Source organism: Phaethon lepturus, unplaced genomic scaffold (genome assembly GCF_000687285.1).
Source record: "Phaethon lepturus isolate BGI_N335 unplaced genomic scaffold, ASM68728v1 scaffold10770, whole genome shotgun sequence".
In the NCBI taxonomy this organism is placed as follows: domain Eukaryota; kingdom Metazoa; phylum Chordata; class Aves; order Phaethontiformes; family Phaethontidae; genus Phaethon; species Phaethon lepturus.
In genome coordinates, this window is record NW_010512603.1 from 8,572 (window position 1) to 25,247 (window position 16,676).

The 16,676-nt window shown below is 39.9% G+C and overlaps 1 protein-coding gene across 1 annotated transcript in view; it reads right to left on the minus strand.

The window, feature by feature from the left end:
* CSGALNACT2 (chondroitin sulfate N-acetylgalactosaminyltransferase 2) overlaps positions 1-14,280 on the minus strand; it is a 15,965-nt gene extending 1,685 nt beyond the window's left edge. The window contains exons 1-5 of the mRNA XM_010287526.1: positions 13,617-14,280; positions 5,926-6,142; positions 5,272-5,373; positions 3,042-3,220; positions 1,376-1,470 (exon numbers count right to left, since the gene is read on the minus strand). Coding sequence (XP_010285828.1) covers positions 1,376-1,470; positions 3,042-3,220; positions 5,272-5,373; positions 5,926-6,142; positions 13,617-14,280 — 1,257 coding nt within the window. The remainder of the gene's footprint in view (positions 1-1,375; positions 1,471-3,041; positions 3,221-5,271; positions 5,374-5,925; positions 6,143-13,616) is intronic.
* Positions 14,281-16,676: the final 2,396 nt, after the last annotated feature.

Below are 16,676 nucleotides of genomic sequence, written 5' to 3' on the forward strand. Positions count from 1 at the left end.
GATCATTTGCTCAGTGCAGGATACAGCATATAGCACTTCTAGTATTTCTGTGTCATGTGCAGATCCAGGCTTCCTGCTGTTCGCATCACCCTTTGCCATCCGATTACAAATACTTACTTGCATCGCAGTTTCCACATTTACCTTTCTGCCACACCACCTCTATGTTCTATGTACCTGCTCAGAGCAAGCAGTAAATTTTGGGTAGTCTATTGCCAAATCATCTGTTCCCAACGCTCCAGTTCCTACCCGGTTTCTAAGGCCACCATTTGTCTCTTCTTGTTCGGATATGACAAGAAAAGTAAGTTTTGTGATTGAAGTCAGCAACCATAAAGTTGTTGGACTCAAAAAAGTAAACGGCAGAGTCGTCAGGCAGGAGCTCACTCCCCTCTCAGCTGTGATTACCTGAGGCCATATGCGAAAGCTTCCCTCCTACTTTCAGGATGATCCTTGCAAACAACATAGGGGGTGAGGATTATTACGTTTTCCTTTTCTTTTAGTAAGGCTGTGTTGCACTCGCCTTTCTCTCCTCCAACCCATCTACCTCAGAAGTCCCAGCTGCAAAATCCAATTTAATTTATGCAGCCTCTTGAAAGAGAGTCAGGCTGGACATTGACCACGGCCATTCCATCTACAGGCAACTACGACCCAGAAATACAGTACTTCCTTCTTTCTGCTAATTTGCCAAATTATCTTTAAACCTATTCTCTTGAATGTTCGCGGGGTTTATTTGGTTATTCCTTTGACTACAAGCTTCCCTAAAAGCAGTGTTTCTCATTCCAAAAGCAAGATGAAATTAGCAGTTTAGCAGCCCATGGTTCTGGCAGGTGTTGGATGGCAAAGATAAAGAAACAATCTGCACAGAGTACAGCTGTCCACAGCACCAAAAAAGCAACTGACTGAACATCTTAGCCCACCTGGAGTTACACCGCACACTTCCTGCAACTACTGTTTGGTAGTTAGCAAAGACAGTGGATAGTGAGGGAAGCTTATCAAGCACCACTCATTTTTTTTTCCTTTCACCACTCCTTTGTTTGCTGAAATGTAAGACAAAAGTTGCTGCCATGTTATGCCACTGTCCTCCTAAAATACTGGCTTTCCAAGCCAGAATTAAGCAATAGACCAAAACTACCAACTTCATTTGATTAATAGCACTTTTTTTTTTTTAAATCTAGGTAGAACTCCAAGTTTATCTAAGAACAAGTTTTGTACTGTTTGATAAGCTTCTCTTCCAAGTGCTTTGGCCATAATGGAGAAAAGTGTTTAGATATGCACTGACAAAGGTCATAAGTTATCCCAAAGAGACTATCAAGTTACACTTAATTTGTTTCAATACAAAGCACAACTAATTCTATCCAGAATAAATCATGCTGCTTACCAATTGTTGCTCCACAGGGGGTGGTATATCTTGGTTGGCATAGACAATAGCTGGATTATAAAGGCTGAATACCACAGGGTAAAAAACCTTTTTCCCTAGAAATCAAAGGGTTATTATTACTCACTGTGGGCACCCTTTCTGAAGGCAAGAGGAAACTGGAAGTACTCTCTTTATGTGAAATATTAGCTATTAGCCATCTAGTGAAAACAAATACATACAAGGTCTAACTGCTAGGCTTTCCCACTTCGGAGCCTGTAACATCTAGCGAGGCAGAGCCCACAGGATTAAAAAAAGTACACGTATTTATTTATACTCTATAGGTATACATCTATATGCAGTTATACATACAAAATATTATATCCACATTATATATCACAGTATCACATGACAGAGAAAAATCCCTGCAATAATGGTATGCAGTAAAGCTAAAAAAATAACCAAGTCCAAGTAACATCTTGCATAGCTTGAGTTTTATGAGTGTGCCTCTTGCCACACATACTTAAAAGTGCGTACATCCAGGATGTCCTGCAAGGGCATTATTCGTCATGAGCATCATCCTGATTATGCTGTGACAGCAGTTCTATGCCTATTACGGAAGCCAAATAAATATTTTTCAAGGATTGCCAATGGTGCAAAGGTATCTATGACAGCCCACAAGAATACTCAGTACCCTGATGTGGTTATGAACCCTGAACATGCGAGAAGCATTTCCAGATCTCACTTGAAGCAAAGGTGACAAACTGTCAGTAGGAATTGTCAAGCAGTCTCTCAAACTCCTTTCCTTGTGAAAGCTCACAAGATGCTCCTCTCCAAAGTTTTTTCAATTATTTATACAACTTGTTTCATGAGAAACAAGACAGACAGAAATGAAAGAAAAAGCAAGCAATAGAATCCAAATATCTGGCTTATAGCAGACTTTCTTGCCTGTTTATTATGTGAAGAAAAAGTATCTATTCATTCCAAATTGACATTTGGAGAAAATGGTTTCTGGCTGCAACAAATCTGGAATTAAAAGTAAGCATTAAAAAAAAAATCCAAAAACATAAAACCAAATGTTTGACAGGAGGGGGTCTTAACGAGCACGCTTGTTAAGCAAGCTTTATCCTTCTTGGCAGAAGCTTGTAAAACAAGCAAGATTCATGCAAACTGGAGAAAAATGGTCAGAAAATTTCAGAGCTTGGGCTGTAAATGTGGAACATTAGCTCACTCTCTAAGGACCATGTTGTGTAGCTGTACTAAAAACCATTCAGATGTGATGCGTCTTAGCTGTACAAGTGTGAGAAGACATAAACAAAATTCGTTAGATTTCAGTATAACAAAAATCATCGTCCACTACAAGTGCTCCATTGATTCTGTTATACAAATTCACATGCAATCTAATTGTTAAAGCAATTAAACTGTCCAGCTTTCTTTTGAACAGCCAAATCTTAAGAAAATGTGAAAGTTGTACTCATTGTACAAAAAAGACAACTTGTTCTTATAGCAAGCTACACCAAGACAAAAGTTATTTCTCAGTCTTTTGTGCACAGAGTAGTTTTCATTTTCCCAGGTGCATGGTATTGAATAAGCTCCACCATTCAAGTTAGTTTTCTATATGCTCAACACAGATCAGTTTAAGCCAAGCAAGATGACAAGGCTGGGTTACAGCAACTGTAAAAAAACGTACCAGGCTCAGCATTTAAGCGACAACTGTTGAGGAACTCTGCTGTGAAATAAACATCAACATCACAGAAGAACATCAGGACCTCGCCCTTTTCCCAGGCTCTGGCACCCATGTCGAGTCCCCGGCCTCGGTTAAATTCCTCATTCAGAGAGACGAGCGTGTAGTTGTGAAAGTTAGTTTCTCTAGAAGAAAAACAGAGAGTCCAACCCAAGATAAACCCATATAGGGGGCAGAAGGGACCATTTATAATTTTTCAGCATTTTACAGTAATTTCATTCCAGAAATTAAAAAAACCCACTAACAACAGTTATATCATCAGGATGAGGAAAAAATATCTGTTCCACTTACTTGTCTATTTGAAGTGTCAGAGTTTAGACATTGTAAAAAGATGGACCTCAGTCTCACTTTATAACTTCATTCTGCATTTAAGCGTTCAGACGTACTTCAAAGGCCTTTTGGCAACTGATGTGAATTACAGTGTTCCCTGAAATTACAATGCCATCTAAAATTTGTCCCCACAACCTAAGAAGTTCTGACTAATAGACCAATATCTGTCTTCACTACGTCAGAGAGAAGGGCAAATGGAAAGCCAGAGTCCTGGCACCACCAAACTCATGAGGCAAAAGGCCATCTGTCTGGTGACGCCACCATAACCCAGTTTGCTTCTCCTCGCTATTTCACACCAGTAGCACACATGCCTCTACTCATCACAGAAGAGGGAAGGAGCAGCAAAGGGAGACTGTAAATACACCCAGGGAATATCTTCAAAGTTAAGTGTCTACTTCGGAGACACTTCAGAGGTCAATGCTTGCAGAGAACAGAGTGAAGATACTCAACAGTAGCACCGCTAAGATAAAGAACCAGATAAATGCCCAGTGAGTTCACAGCACTGAATGTGACTCAATGCTGTCAGAAGAGGACATCTCACAGGGAGGACGGCAGGCAGCAGAGAGGCCTCTGAAACAGAGATGGCCAGCACTAGGCATGCTAGATGCCCGGGAGGCTCTGTGGGAGGAAGGCAGAAGCAATCCTCCCTTCCTAGAAGACCCCTGCGCACACAAGGCCAACTCTCCATCGTATTTTAAGTCAGCGACACAATAGCCTGCGCCTAATACATTTCATCGAGCAGAGCCGTTGGCCTGTGTTGGGAGGTGGGGATACTTGGGAGCCCAGCTCCTTCTTGGCTAACAGGGTAACGGGCTCCCAGCTCAGGGTCAAGCACAAGAGCTCAGGCAGAGAAGGAGCCCCTTAGCCACAGTCTTAGGGATGCTATTACCTGTCCCATCCCTCTGGAGCAAAAAAAAAAAAAAAAAAAAAAAAAGCAACATTTGGGAATTTTAAATCCATACTACTATAATGCTATTTGCTCAGACAGCCACAGTGAAACAGTGCTTAAAGTTGCTTTACAGCAGATGGTACGGGCCCAACTACCTAGCACCTAGAGGATAGAGGGCAGAGCTTAACTTCTCACACTCAGCAGCCCACCAGACTACTTTGACTACATTTCTCTTCCTTATCAGTAAGTAAAATTGGTTCTCCAGTGAAAGAGCTACCGAAATCCCAGTTCCAAAGAACTTTAATTCTGATCAATCTGTTAGCATGACTGAATACTCACTGCAAAACTCAGCCCTGGTTTTTTTTTTTGGACTGTCAGACAGAACCCTCAAAGCCACTGCTGTCAGTCTTTTTTGGCCTATAACTTGATTTTTAGTAGTCTTCAGGAGACTTTTGCAACCTAAGCTGTAAAATGCCAACCAAAAATAGTGTACTGTAAATAAAGCTTACTTTTCTTATTAACCTGTAATGGACTATAAAATTATTATTTCATCCTTTTTTAAAAACATGTAGATGTGGCACTTTGGGACATGGTTTAGTGGGCATGGTGGTATTGGGTTGACTGTTGGACTTGATGATCTTAGAGGTCTTTTCCAACCTTAACGATTCTATGATTTAAATGCCAATCAATACAATTTTTATTGACTGACATTGGATCGACACACTTACCTAGCTACGGACTCTAGGATCTGTAATGGGACTATAAAATTATTATTTCATCCTTTTTAAAAAAAACATGTAGATGTGGCACTTCGGGACATGGTTCAGTGGGCATGGTGGTATTGGGTTGACTGTTGGACTTGATGATCTTAGAGGTCTTTTCCAACCTTAACGATTCTATGATTTAAATGCCAATCAATACAATTTTTATTGACTGACATTGGATCGACACACTTACCTAGCTACGGACTCTAGGATGCTTTTTACTTCTGACAGCCCGTCTTGTCCGAAGTACACCACTGTGAGGTGAACACGCTTATCCTGGTGAATACACACATCCCTATAAGCACAAAGATAAACTGATATTAATAATTACTTGCAACACAACAGAAGCTTCAGGTACTTTAGGTACTTTAAAGCTCTTGCATTTAAAACTATTGGCAGATTTAAGTATTCTGGTCAGATTTCAACTAACTTCTAAAGAAAACAAGGAAAGATGTTTCCCCTCCTCTTTTCCCCATCTTTCCCATTTGAATCAGAAGGTTCCAATACTGTGTGTCTTATTTCAACACCTTATTTTATAAACAGGAGCTCAAAAGCTGTTGTAAATACAGAAGTTATGTTCAAGATCATCTGTGTCCAGGTTCACAGTGGCCCTGGCATTTGGTCTGAAAGGGGTTTTGGTGCAGTTTGAGAATCTCTTAAAACCTTTATTAGAAGGAATACTTTCTCCATACAATAGGTTCAGTTACAAACATCCCAAGGTAATTGCACACAATGTTGGAATCATTAGGTCTGTCACAAATCCACCAGAACAGAAATTCATTTTGAAGACAAAACAAAATACTGAAAAATCAGCAATATAGCTCACTATATAATCTCGTGCACCTACCTAAAGTTTTGCATAAATTGTGCAAATGCCTCAGTTCTTCCAGCAAGAGGGACAATAATGTTAATGATTGATCTAGAAATATCAACCGTTTCACTCTTCACTTTCATGAGGGGTCCAAAAGGTCGGAACAAGGTGACATGCCTGTATTCCATGCCATCCATCTTCTTATAAAACAGCTCATACTGTGTCCCCTTATCTCTTTCCGTACGATAGTAACCTGAAGAACAAGTCACACAAGTCATTTGTAAAGTCAAAGATCCCCGCGATTTTACTTCAGAAACACTGATTTTCCTGAGAACTACAAAGAAGTGAAAAATAAAGCTTTTGGGGGAAAGCTTCTGGGGTTTTCCTAAAAACAAAAAATTCACAAGCCACCAATTACCACAAACACCCTCCTACCTTCTTAGGCCAGATCTGAAAAACAATCTCAAACAACCTCCAGCTTCCCCTGCTTCTTAGATAGGTTTTATGGTCCTACATCAATCTCTCAGACGGAATGAAAGTTGGGTCTTCCCAACAAAAAGGGAATTCAACTATATGCTATGGAAAAGGATGGCTGAAATCTAATATCGCCTGTTCCTAAGCCCTTCAGTAACAATCTTCCCCTAAGCTAGTCCACAGTAAAAGCTGAGATCATCTGGCCAGCAGTCAACACACCACAAGCTGTAGGCAGAACAAATGACACAGTAACTCACTTGACAAAGCCTGTAAAATCTGAAATGTGATCTCTAAAAAAAAAAAATCCACATGATAAATGCTGGAATGCTTTAAAATTGTTTTCATGGCTGACCACTAGCTACAGTTCTTTCTATCCCATAAATAAGGATAGTGGCGTTTTACTGTAGCTATGGTCCTCTAAGGACATAAGCAGAAGTTTTCTACATAGCTGTAACACTGAGAAAACAATACCAGCTCTCTGTAAACACGATTGCCTATTTAGAGACGTTTTACTCCTAATCGGTAGGGAAATCTATCCTGTTCAGAGCAAATATTGAGGATAGCTGCTTGCTTTCATTTAAGGACCGTCGAGGAAGCAACTCAAGCCAATAGCCTCTCTAATTTTACACCACAAAGGAAAAGACTAAGACTCATCCGTTGCTTTGACTGAACTGAGCTCTGTGTTGGTCATCCTCTATCTATACTAACATGAGAGTATGAAATGATGCCAGGAAAAATCCTCCAACAGAATTGCCCTATGTTCATCTCATCTCAGCTCTCCGCTCTCCCACACAAGGTAAAGGTGTATTATCAAAAACAAACATAAGCTAAACTATGAACCAAACAACTTTCAGTTGAGTTGGCCACAAAGATCCTCGAGAAAGTTATGAATAGATGCATATCCGCAAGTGTGGTAAACACACCTGCCCTCCACCACGCAACCCGCGTATTTGCATTCACTTGGCAGGCCTGAACTGCCTCTTCTCCTGCAAGCCAGCCTTCAGAGCAGCTGAAACCCCCTCCCAGCCTCCCACCCAGAAAGAAGGTGGCAGGGCACAGGATAGATGAACTGTTCTGGTGACACAAAGGGTTGTCTTTTGCGCTCAGTATTGATATTGTCCTGTTGTTGTTATTGTCTTTTTGGCAACTGAAATCAAGAGGGGTCAAGATACATGAAGGGAGCAGCCCACAAACTTAGAGCAGCTTGGTTTTGTTTGTCTATCTCAGGAACTAGAAAGAAGTCATCTGACAGCTTTGCTTCTCTCCCTATCTCCAGGCCAACATTCCTCCGTGTTCCCTTCCTCCCACTACCTTCTCATTCACTAAAGAGCCAAAAAAATTTGCACACCACCTTGTCCCAACTTTTTTTTCTTCTATACCTCTATACTCTATTATAAGGAGTAATTTCCCTAAATCTACCTACATTCAGCTCTGTAATGCCATCTTTCTTGCAGGCGAGCGTGTGCACTGGCAGACACAACGGGAAATGCGGACGACCACCACACAGGGTCTGCGGGAGACAGGGTGTAGCAGAACAAGCTGGTGCCATCACACTGGAAGTTAATGGTGACTGAATCCAGCCTTTCAACTTAAATGCTTTTTACCCTGTGTTCAAAGTTTTGCAATGCACTTCTTTTAAGGGATAGAAATCCACATTCATTCCTTTGTGCGCACAGAGCTACGTAAAATATGCACCACATTTTAATGGGCAGGAAAAGCATGACAGTTTCAAATCAGTATTAATTACAAGTACTGAAAAGGGTGTTTCAAACAATGAAAGTCCACAGTGCTGACTGTTAGAAGCAGAAAATGATCTTAAATCCCTCTCAATCCTTTTCCACTCCAACCCTTCGCGCTGCGTAGTCCAGCACCGCAGCCTGAAAACAGTTTCTTGGTTACTGGAGCAGCTGATGCACCTTGGTGTTCGCACGCCATGCCCTCACGCAATACACAACAAATACTTTGTACCAGTACTCCTGCGCACATTCACATTCAGTATTGTATATTATATTCCTTTCTGTAGTATCCAACAGCTGTTTACAGATGAAAATACCATTTACAATATAAGTGGGTTTTTAAAAAGCATGTCACAGTTGCCAATAGCTTATCTTTAATCAAAGGATAAGCTCAGATGTCAGTCTACAACCGAAGGCTGTAGTACAGAATAAAAAGTTGTAGATTAAAGTAACTTTAAAAAAACACTACTGTAACTTCATAAAGACCTTAATATGCAAGTAGTGCCTTGTCAACACTCAACTGCTGGAACAGAAGATTCCAAACTTTTGAATCTCAACATCCTACCAGTGCCACACTTCTTTTAAATAGTAAGTATGTGCTCCTCTAATTATTCTCCTTCCTATGAGCTAACCTCCATATGTAATCTACTAATTTGAATACTTTTATGGGATTAAAGCTTCTATACACAGAAGCCAGAATTGAGAACAGCCAGAAAAAGAACCCACATCTGTTTTACTTCTTAGTGTAGTCAAGTTTTTTAATACGTGGGATTGACTCATGTAATAAAACCTGCTATCTCACCTTCCAACTAGCGTATGCTGGCTGCCATCCAAAATAGAGCTCTATAAGCAAACTGGTAAAAAGCAGCAGAAATAATTTAACAGCTGTTATTCCTGGTCCATGAAGCTTTACTCCCTTTGCAGAATTTCTGCTTCTCACCAAACAAATTAAATCTTAGGAATACTGGGATCAGTTGCTATCAAAGCCAAAAAGCTGTTCTTCTGTTGCACTGAACACTATCACTTGTTTTACAACTACCAAGAAAGCTACCAAGAAAGTGTTTGGTCTATAGAATTTAAGACATATGTCCTATGTTTTTTGTGCATTAAAATTGTCTGTTGAAGTTCCCAGGACACTGGCCAGTTTCTGGTCTTATACAGGACATACTAAAAGGGGTGTTTGCACAACAAACAGCCCACACTGTTCTATGGGTGGCAAGGACCCTGGAAAATTTCTACTTTGAGCTTGCAGCACTGGGATAAACAATTCTTCCATGCCAAGGACATTTTTCAGGTGGGGAATCTTCCCTTGAGACTGAGACCTAAAGATAGTTTCTGGACTTTGCCCAGTTCCAACTGGAAACACAGAAGCAAGAGAAGTGCACCCAAACAGCAGCACTCAAATTCTGGTAGATATTTAATAACAAGACATTTATTAGAGATTAACTAATTGCTAATTAGCTTCTGAAAATACGCTCGTGTCTCTATTTTCCAAAGGTTAATTTTAAATGTCTATCCAATGGAAAAGCTTTTAATCCCTTGACAAAATAATCCCATTACACGTAACCCAAACAAACCAGTTACACTGATAGTAAAGTACAGATATCCACAAAGGCTCCTCACCGAGTTTTGCATCACTAGTCAAGACTTAATGTCACAGGCTTCTGAAGAAAGGGGATGGACAGAGGTAATACTGTTATGCTCCTCCCATCTTACTTATCCTCTGTTGCTCAGTATTATCAAACACTGATCTCAGAGAAATATTTTTTAATCCAGGACTATCTTAGAATACCCAATTCAGCAATTAGGTTCATTATTTGTAGTCCTAGACCCCTTCATTTGTGAAAATATGTAAAATTGTAACTTTTACTCTCTCTAGGGTTACTCTTCACCGAAGAGTATAGCATACTCCTGTTTCTCATATGCTTAGATCTAATGGAAATATTAAGAAAAAAAAAAAACTTGAAAGCGTTTCTCAAACAGGAACTGCAAAACAAGACTTTTTTTTGAGATCAGGTTTTTGTTCTGTCAATATTAGAATTCTGGAAATTTCATTCTGGGTTGCAGCAAAGCGAAACAGGTAACAATGCAGCAAACGGAGCCCTGCAGAGCTGAGAAACTTGCTTGTTTTCTCTTCATCAGCAGAGCAAGTCCATTGAGCCTTGTGAAAAATAATTTGGAGCTTTCAGGAAGTATCTTTATAATTGCAATGGATACTTGCAAATCTTTTTTTTTACTTTGTGTTATTGCTAGAAGCCTGCCAATAGCCATGAAGTGGCTGTGGCAGCTCTGCCTAATCTCAAAAAACACACTTGGTCATTACTTGGTTTTGCAATGTTAAAAAAAACAAAACAAAACCAACATCAGTTTGGATAACAGTTAGGCAGGTTGCTCCCTGTCATGGATAGAGTTGCCTTGCATCACTGGCAAGAGTTATAGTATCTTCATGGAGAGACCACACAGGCTCAGCACGCAGCAAAAAAGCTGCTTGAACAGTTAAATCAAGGGCACAGAGCAAAAAACAGAGCAGCAACAAGAAAGTTACCATGCATCAGCATGTATTTTCAAGTTTTTTGGCCCACGCAGTATTAAGAGTAATAAAAATGAGTTGATTTAGACTTCCATGTATTATTCAATAATTAAGTGTACTTTTTCAGAAAAGTTTTTGAGAAAAGTCCATTTATAAAATAGAAAAGGCACATTAAGTTTAAATTTATGTCATTAGTCTTTGCTGTCACAAGTGACTCCAATATAGGTAAATCCTAAAGAACAGTAACAAAAAAATTCTTGATGTTTTTAAAAGTCAAGGCAGTGATATTCCGCTGAGTGGGCAAAGACAATGTAAAAGCTGGGGAAGAACTTCAAACATTCAGTCGTGATGAAGAGACACCATTAGGTAAAATTGTTTAAAAGATAAAAGACACTCAACTTATTCAAACAGCCACCAAATTCTCTACGGATTTGCTAATACAACTTTAAAAGTACATACCGCGAAAGATTACATAACTCAAGGTTTAGATTAGTATCTCAAAAGTGTAGGGGAAAAAACCTGAAACAATTCACAGAAATAAACATTAACCTACATGAAAAGTTAGTGTATTGAGGTAGGAAGCCAGAACACTTCTAGAATAAAAATGCCTGTCTCTAGTTTAGCTTATAGTTGAGGCACAGTTTTGTGGGTAATTTTCTGTAGACAGATATGCGTTAGTTTTGAGAAAATATTCCTGCAAGTCAGAACAAAAGCAAATCAAGTTTATCAATATTACGCAGATAACATGATGGCTATGTATTAAGTAATGCAGTATCAGTGTTCTCTTTTTCCCCGCTTCCCCCTAAAGTAATCCATGCACCAAGTTTCCCAGCCTCTTGCTACAAATGGCATAAAACTCTAGTCTTAGTCCTAAACCACAAAACAGTCTTTAGCAATTGAAGAGGATACAGAACCTAAGTGACAAACTATTTGTCTTAACTCAAGTCGACTTTAGCAAACTGTTTCTCCAAATGAGCGATGCTAGTCCAGCAACAGTCTACTCGTGCTCTTCAGACAGCTACAGGAACTGCGGTGACTTCAGGGGATACACCAAGCCCACTATGAAACTTCAACCCGCCAGTTTATGACAGCTTAAGGTAGCAATATTTTCTTGGAAAGAAATCAGCTTTCCAACTGCCCTTCCATCAAACGAGGATACACAAAGTGACCATGGCGGTAGTGCGCTCGAGCCCCGTCCCAGGGCTGCCGGGCGAGGGATCCGCAGGTCCCACTGCCGCCTCCTTCCATCTCTCACCTCTAAGTCTTGGAACAATATTGGAGGTGTTAATATTCAGAAGCGGCTTTTGTTGCTGGCCTGATGTCTAAATTGGCCAGTAGTATTGTCACACGCACATAAACACAGAATACCCACAAAACCCACAATTCTGTCGGAAACAAGACGCTGACATACATTGCTACGGCCAGTTGCTATGAGCTGGCAGAATAAAAGTAGGTGCTGCGTATTTTTTTTTTTAATAGTTCCTGTATCCTACGCTTGAAGAAACTGCCTTTACAACAAAAGGAAACCAGTTCAACTTCCAAAACCGATTATCAATATAGTGGTGTGAATGGAGGCAGAGGTGTAAGTACAGTTTTAAGGTCCTACAGCTCCTTGCTTTCTGGGAGGTCTGCAGACATTAAAGGCAGTATGCTAAGAAAAATGAACAACTATTTCAGTACTCGTAAAAAAGAAAATCCAGTAGAGTATAAGCAGTCTCTAACACAGTAAAGGAAAAGCAGCTGCACATTTAATATAAAAAGAAAACAATTAAAAGACTGCAAAAGAGTGACTGTTTCCAGACAAAATAATACGGTTTCAAGTGAAAAGTGTACTAAGAGCCTAACACTGTGGTGGCTGTATTATACCGAGACAGCTGAGTGGATTCTATGCCCTGCCTCACCTTCTGGAAAGAACATGAGTACTGCCATTAAACTTCAAACACAGTAGCTGCTAAAAGCAGAGACTTTTTGCGCTACAGACCAATTACATCATCTCAGACTGAAAGAACTGATTATTTCAAGGCTAACGGTACCTCTCTCCAGCATGTGTTTGCTCAATAGTGCAGACATTAGTACTGCTGAGACCCAGAATCCCTTTTACAGTAATGCTCTTATAGCATAGTCCAACTTTTTTTTTTTTCTGGCAGCATGAACATGTATTTAATACTGTAAATACAAAAAAGAGGGCAGTTTTTGATAATACTTATCTCCAGCAGCATTATACTGCACCTTGAAAGCCAACTTCTGTAGGAATTATCACTAACGCATCTTTTAAGGGTGTAACTGCTATTTTTGTTTTTATACTAATGTGTTCTTTAATTAAATTTACAAGCACTGAAAGAGAATTGAATAGAGAACAAGAGAACAGTTCAAGGTTGCGCAGCTTAGCAAACCCCATAACCAGTATACCATGAAGAGTCTACTCAGGACACCAAGTTCTTCAGCTGATGTGACCAGAACACGTTAGCCTCCACCAATGCTCTCCTTCCAATATGAGTATGTCAGCTCTATGAGAGTCAAAAGCCTGAACAGTAACTAGAAGTGGCACAGAGATGAGCGAAGAAAAGAAACCCTGTAGTTTCATACTGAATGGCTTAACTATGCTGGAACAAGAGAGAATAATCAATTTCTCCCTCCCACTGCCACCAGTTTCACTGGAAGTCTTTCAGCTATTTAGTACCATAAACAGTTGTGTCACACTGACTTCAGCTAAAATCAATTATGAATGCCTCAGTATTTTAAGCAGTTACAACTTCCCCTGCACACTTCTTGTGGTGAGCCCTTCTTCTGAAACGGATTTCTTGCTCCCTACACAAAACACAACATAATGAAACAGTAATATTCCCATCATTAGAAATAAAGGTTCTTACTGTGTAATTACTGTTCAAGACTCTATTCAAGTAGGTAAAGCCTCTAAAAATGCAGACACCACTAAATGCCTGTTGTGACATTCTGTTAACTGGCTAGAAAGCATGTAACAAACATACCTTCTATGAAATCATTTTCACTATACAGCTGCCTCTCTCCTACGCCATCATCTTCATCTTGTCCATCTTCTTCATCTGGATTATTGATAACTTCTAGGCCAGCCTCAATAACTTCCACCAATTCATCTCGTTTATCCTTTCTAACAGGTTTCTCTTCTGGATGCCGAGTGAGCCCCATCTCCAGCTGGAACACTTTCATGGATGTAAAGCTTTCAAAAGGAATGACGCCATATTCACTAGGCAGTTTGGCCCCCACGCTCACCTCAGCTTTGTCAATCTGGGAATGAAGAAACTCTAGGAGATCATTGGAAGCTTGTTCTTTGGTGCCCTGGTAGTTCATACCATTGACCTTGGGGGTCTTTTTTTCCTGTAGGGATTTCAATTTATCACTCATTTCCTGAAGCTCTTGCTTTAACTGGGCAATCTGACGTTTCAGACTGGTAGCTCGGTTTTGATAATGCTCTTCTTGTTCCTGCAAGAGAGCTTGATAGTATTCTTTACCCATGTTTTCGCCTACAACACCAGGTAGAGATCCATTACCATCTGTTTGTGGAGCACACTCAAGCAAATACATGAGCAAGACTAAACTGAATAGTAAAGCAAGGCCCACTAATAGCCAACGAGTCCTGGCTTGAATTACTAAGCCTCTTCTGGGCATTCTCATATTATTTCTGTTTCCAATCCAAAAAGATGACTTATCTGCTCATGCCTTCCAGGGAACATCACCCCAGAGTTCAAATCTTAGAGAGAGAAAGCATGACCATAACAGTTACTACAAGTTTTGATGAAGTAGTTGATGAGCAGTTTTCAACCTTTGCCTTAGTCAGGTATCATTGCTGAGACATAAATCTGAAGTTCCTATGTCATCCATAACCATCAGCTGTAAGTTTGGTTGACGCCATACAACTTGTTCAGGATTTCCTACCCCAAACAAAAAACCCTGGAGATGGGGAGGAAGATGGAAGACACCAGCAAGGAGTCATATTTCCATTTCCTAATTCAACCCTAGTTGAAGGGTTTTAGCCTATTTGAAGTTCAGTAACGAAAGTCTGCAAAAGTAATTTTATAAGCTTTGAATTGACAGCAATTTATTTTCCTCCACTATGTGTAAATGAGAGCAGTCTACAGTTTAGTGACAGTCATTTTCATTGGCTAGTCTGGCTTTTCCTCTGGCACTTGAGTATTTTATTCCACTTCCCCTTCCTTTCCTTGGAATCTGCAGTCCGAGTCAGCAAAATGAAGACAACCTAAAATTAAAAGAAAGGTGCATATTAGAACTACAAAGCAGCTGGTCATGTGGAAAACACACAAAGTTGTAACACATGAATGCAAAGGCTCACTGGGGGAAGGGGTGGGAAAAGGAGAAAGAAAACATCATTTCTTTCCATTGCATTACCCATCAGTGATTCCTTTTGACATAGTGTCTGGCAAATAACAATACGGACAGCCTAACGAAATACATTTTTCATAGCTAGCTAAAGCAGTAAGGGTTCTTCTAGTCCCATCAAGTTTTATTTGTTTTAACTCCCCCATTCCTCCTTGGTTTTTTTGTTCTGTTTTCCTCTGTGGGAAGAAAAACACACCAACAAAACCCATGCCCTTTTTACTCCTTTACATTAAAAAAACGTTCCAAGAACTATTTTGAAGTAGCAGCAGCAGCTTGCATTTCCATTTGCCTTTAAGTAAATATCTTTTAGGGAAAAATTATTCACACATGAATAAAGTATTACAGATTTAAATATCAAAGTTCACAGAAATAGCATTTCAGAATAGGTCAAATTCAACAGAAATTTAAATTCAAAGCCCAATTCTTGATTGATGAAAGGGAGCCTCAGACTATACATTCACTAACATTTCCACCTTTTGACTTGGTTAGGCCAGTGCGAAGAGGTGTTTGCCGCTTGCGTGGGTCACCCTCTTACACGGCTGACCAAAATGACTTGGGGGAGAGACCAGGGAAAAAGAACACAGTTCGGCAAGGCGGGGGGATACAAAAAACCCTACTTAGCAATAATAGTCAGCAAAACAGCCTATAGTTCTCTTCAGTGACAGCATAAAGAGCTAAAAAAGTAAGCTCAGTGCATGTTAGTCTACTTTCTAATGTTAATAAAATACTTCTGTTTAAAACTTCGTTGTAGAAAAGTGAAGCTCATTAAAATTTATCCAGGTTATCTATTAGCTCTACATCCATTTCGACTGTGTTGTGTAACTATTGTTTGGGGGAAATTTTGGCACTTGAGTAACTTCAGTTTAGTTTCATTATGCTTATGAGATCAGAAAAAAAAAAGTGCCCACACCGGTACTCCTTATATATGGCTTGGACAGATTGTTACCTAACACTACCAGCAGCCAGAAACCCCATCTTCCTCTGCCCTTGCAAGTAAGTCACAGTGCCACGATACACTCCCTGTGTTTACAACAAACACCTTGCAACATTTCTCGCCGATTATGTCCTTGCGACATTTCTCCCTTCCCATTCGGCTTCCAGCATCGGGATATCGCTTTAGTAAGAACCAGGTACCACGTATCAGTGGTATCATTGTATTCAACATCCTCATTTATAAGAAAATCTTTCAGGCCTTGTTATTGGAGTTAAGTGATTTATTCATGCCCCCAACACCAATGCCTGCGACAGCTGATCCTAAGTTTGCATGCATGTCACGCACACTAAGTTTTGTAAGAGCTGCACACCTTGGAATTGTCCAGCTGAAGTCTATGGGACTGCCTGAAGCAGTTACCAGTATTTCTAGCGCTAAAGTCCCTACCAATGACCCTGTTCAGGAACAAATTAGATCATTTTTTATAGAAATTCTTAATACAGCAGCTTAAAGGCAATAGTTATCTGAAACTGAAGTTTTTTTGAACTCACACAAAGCTACTGGACACTTTGGTACAAAATGAGTAACAGTTTTATCAACTGAATTCTAGATGACATCCTTTTAAGTCCAAGTAAGACAGAAGTTAGTCACTCCTCACTGCACAAACACAACATTATATAAATGCAAATTAAATGCCTATAAAGAGCGATCAACACCAGATGTATCCTCAGATTGTTAACCA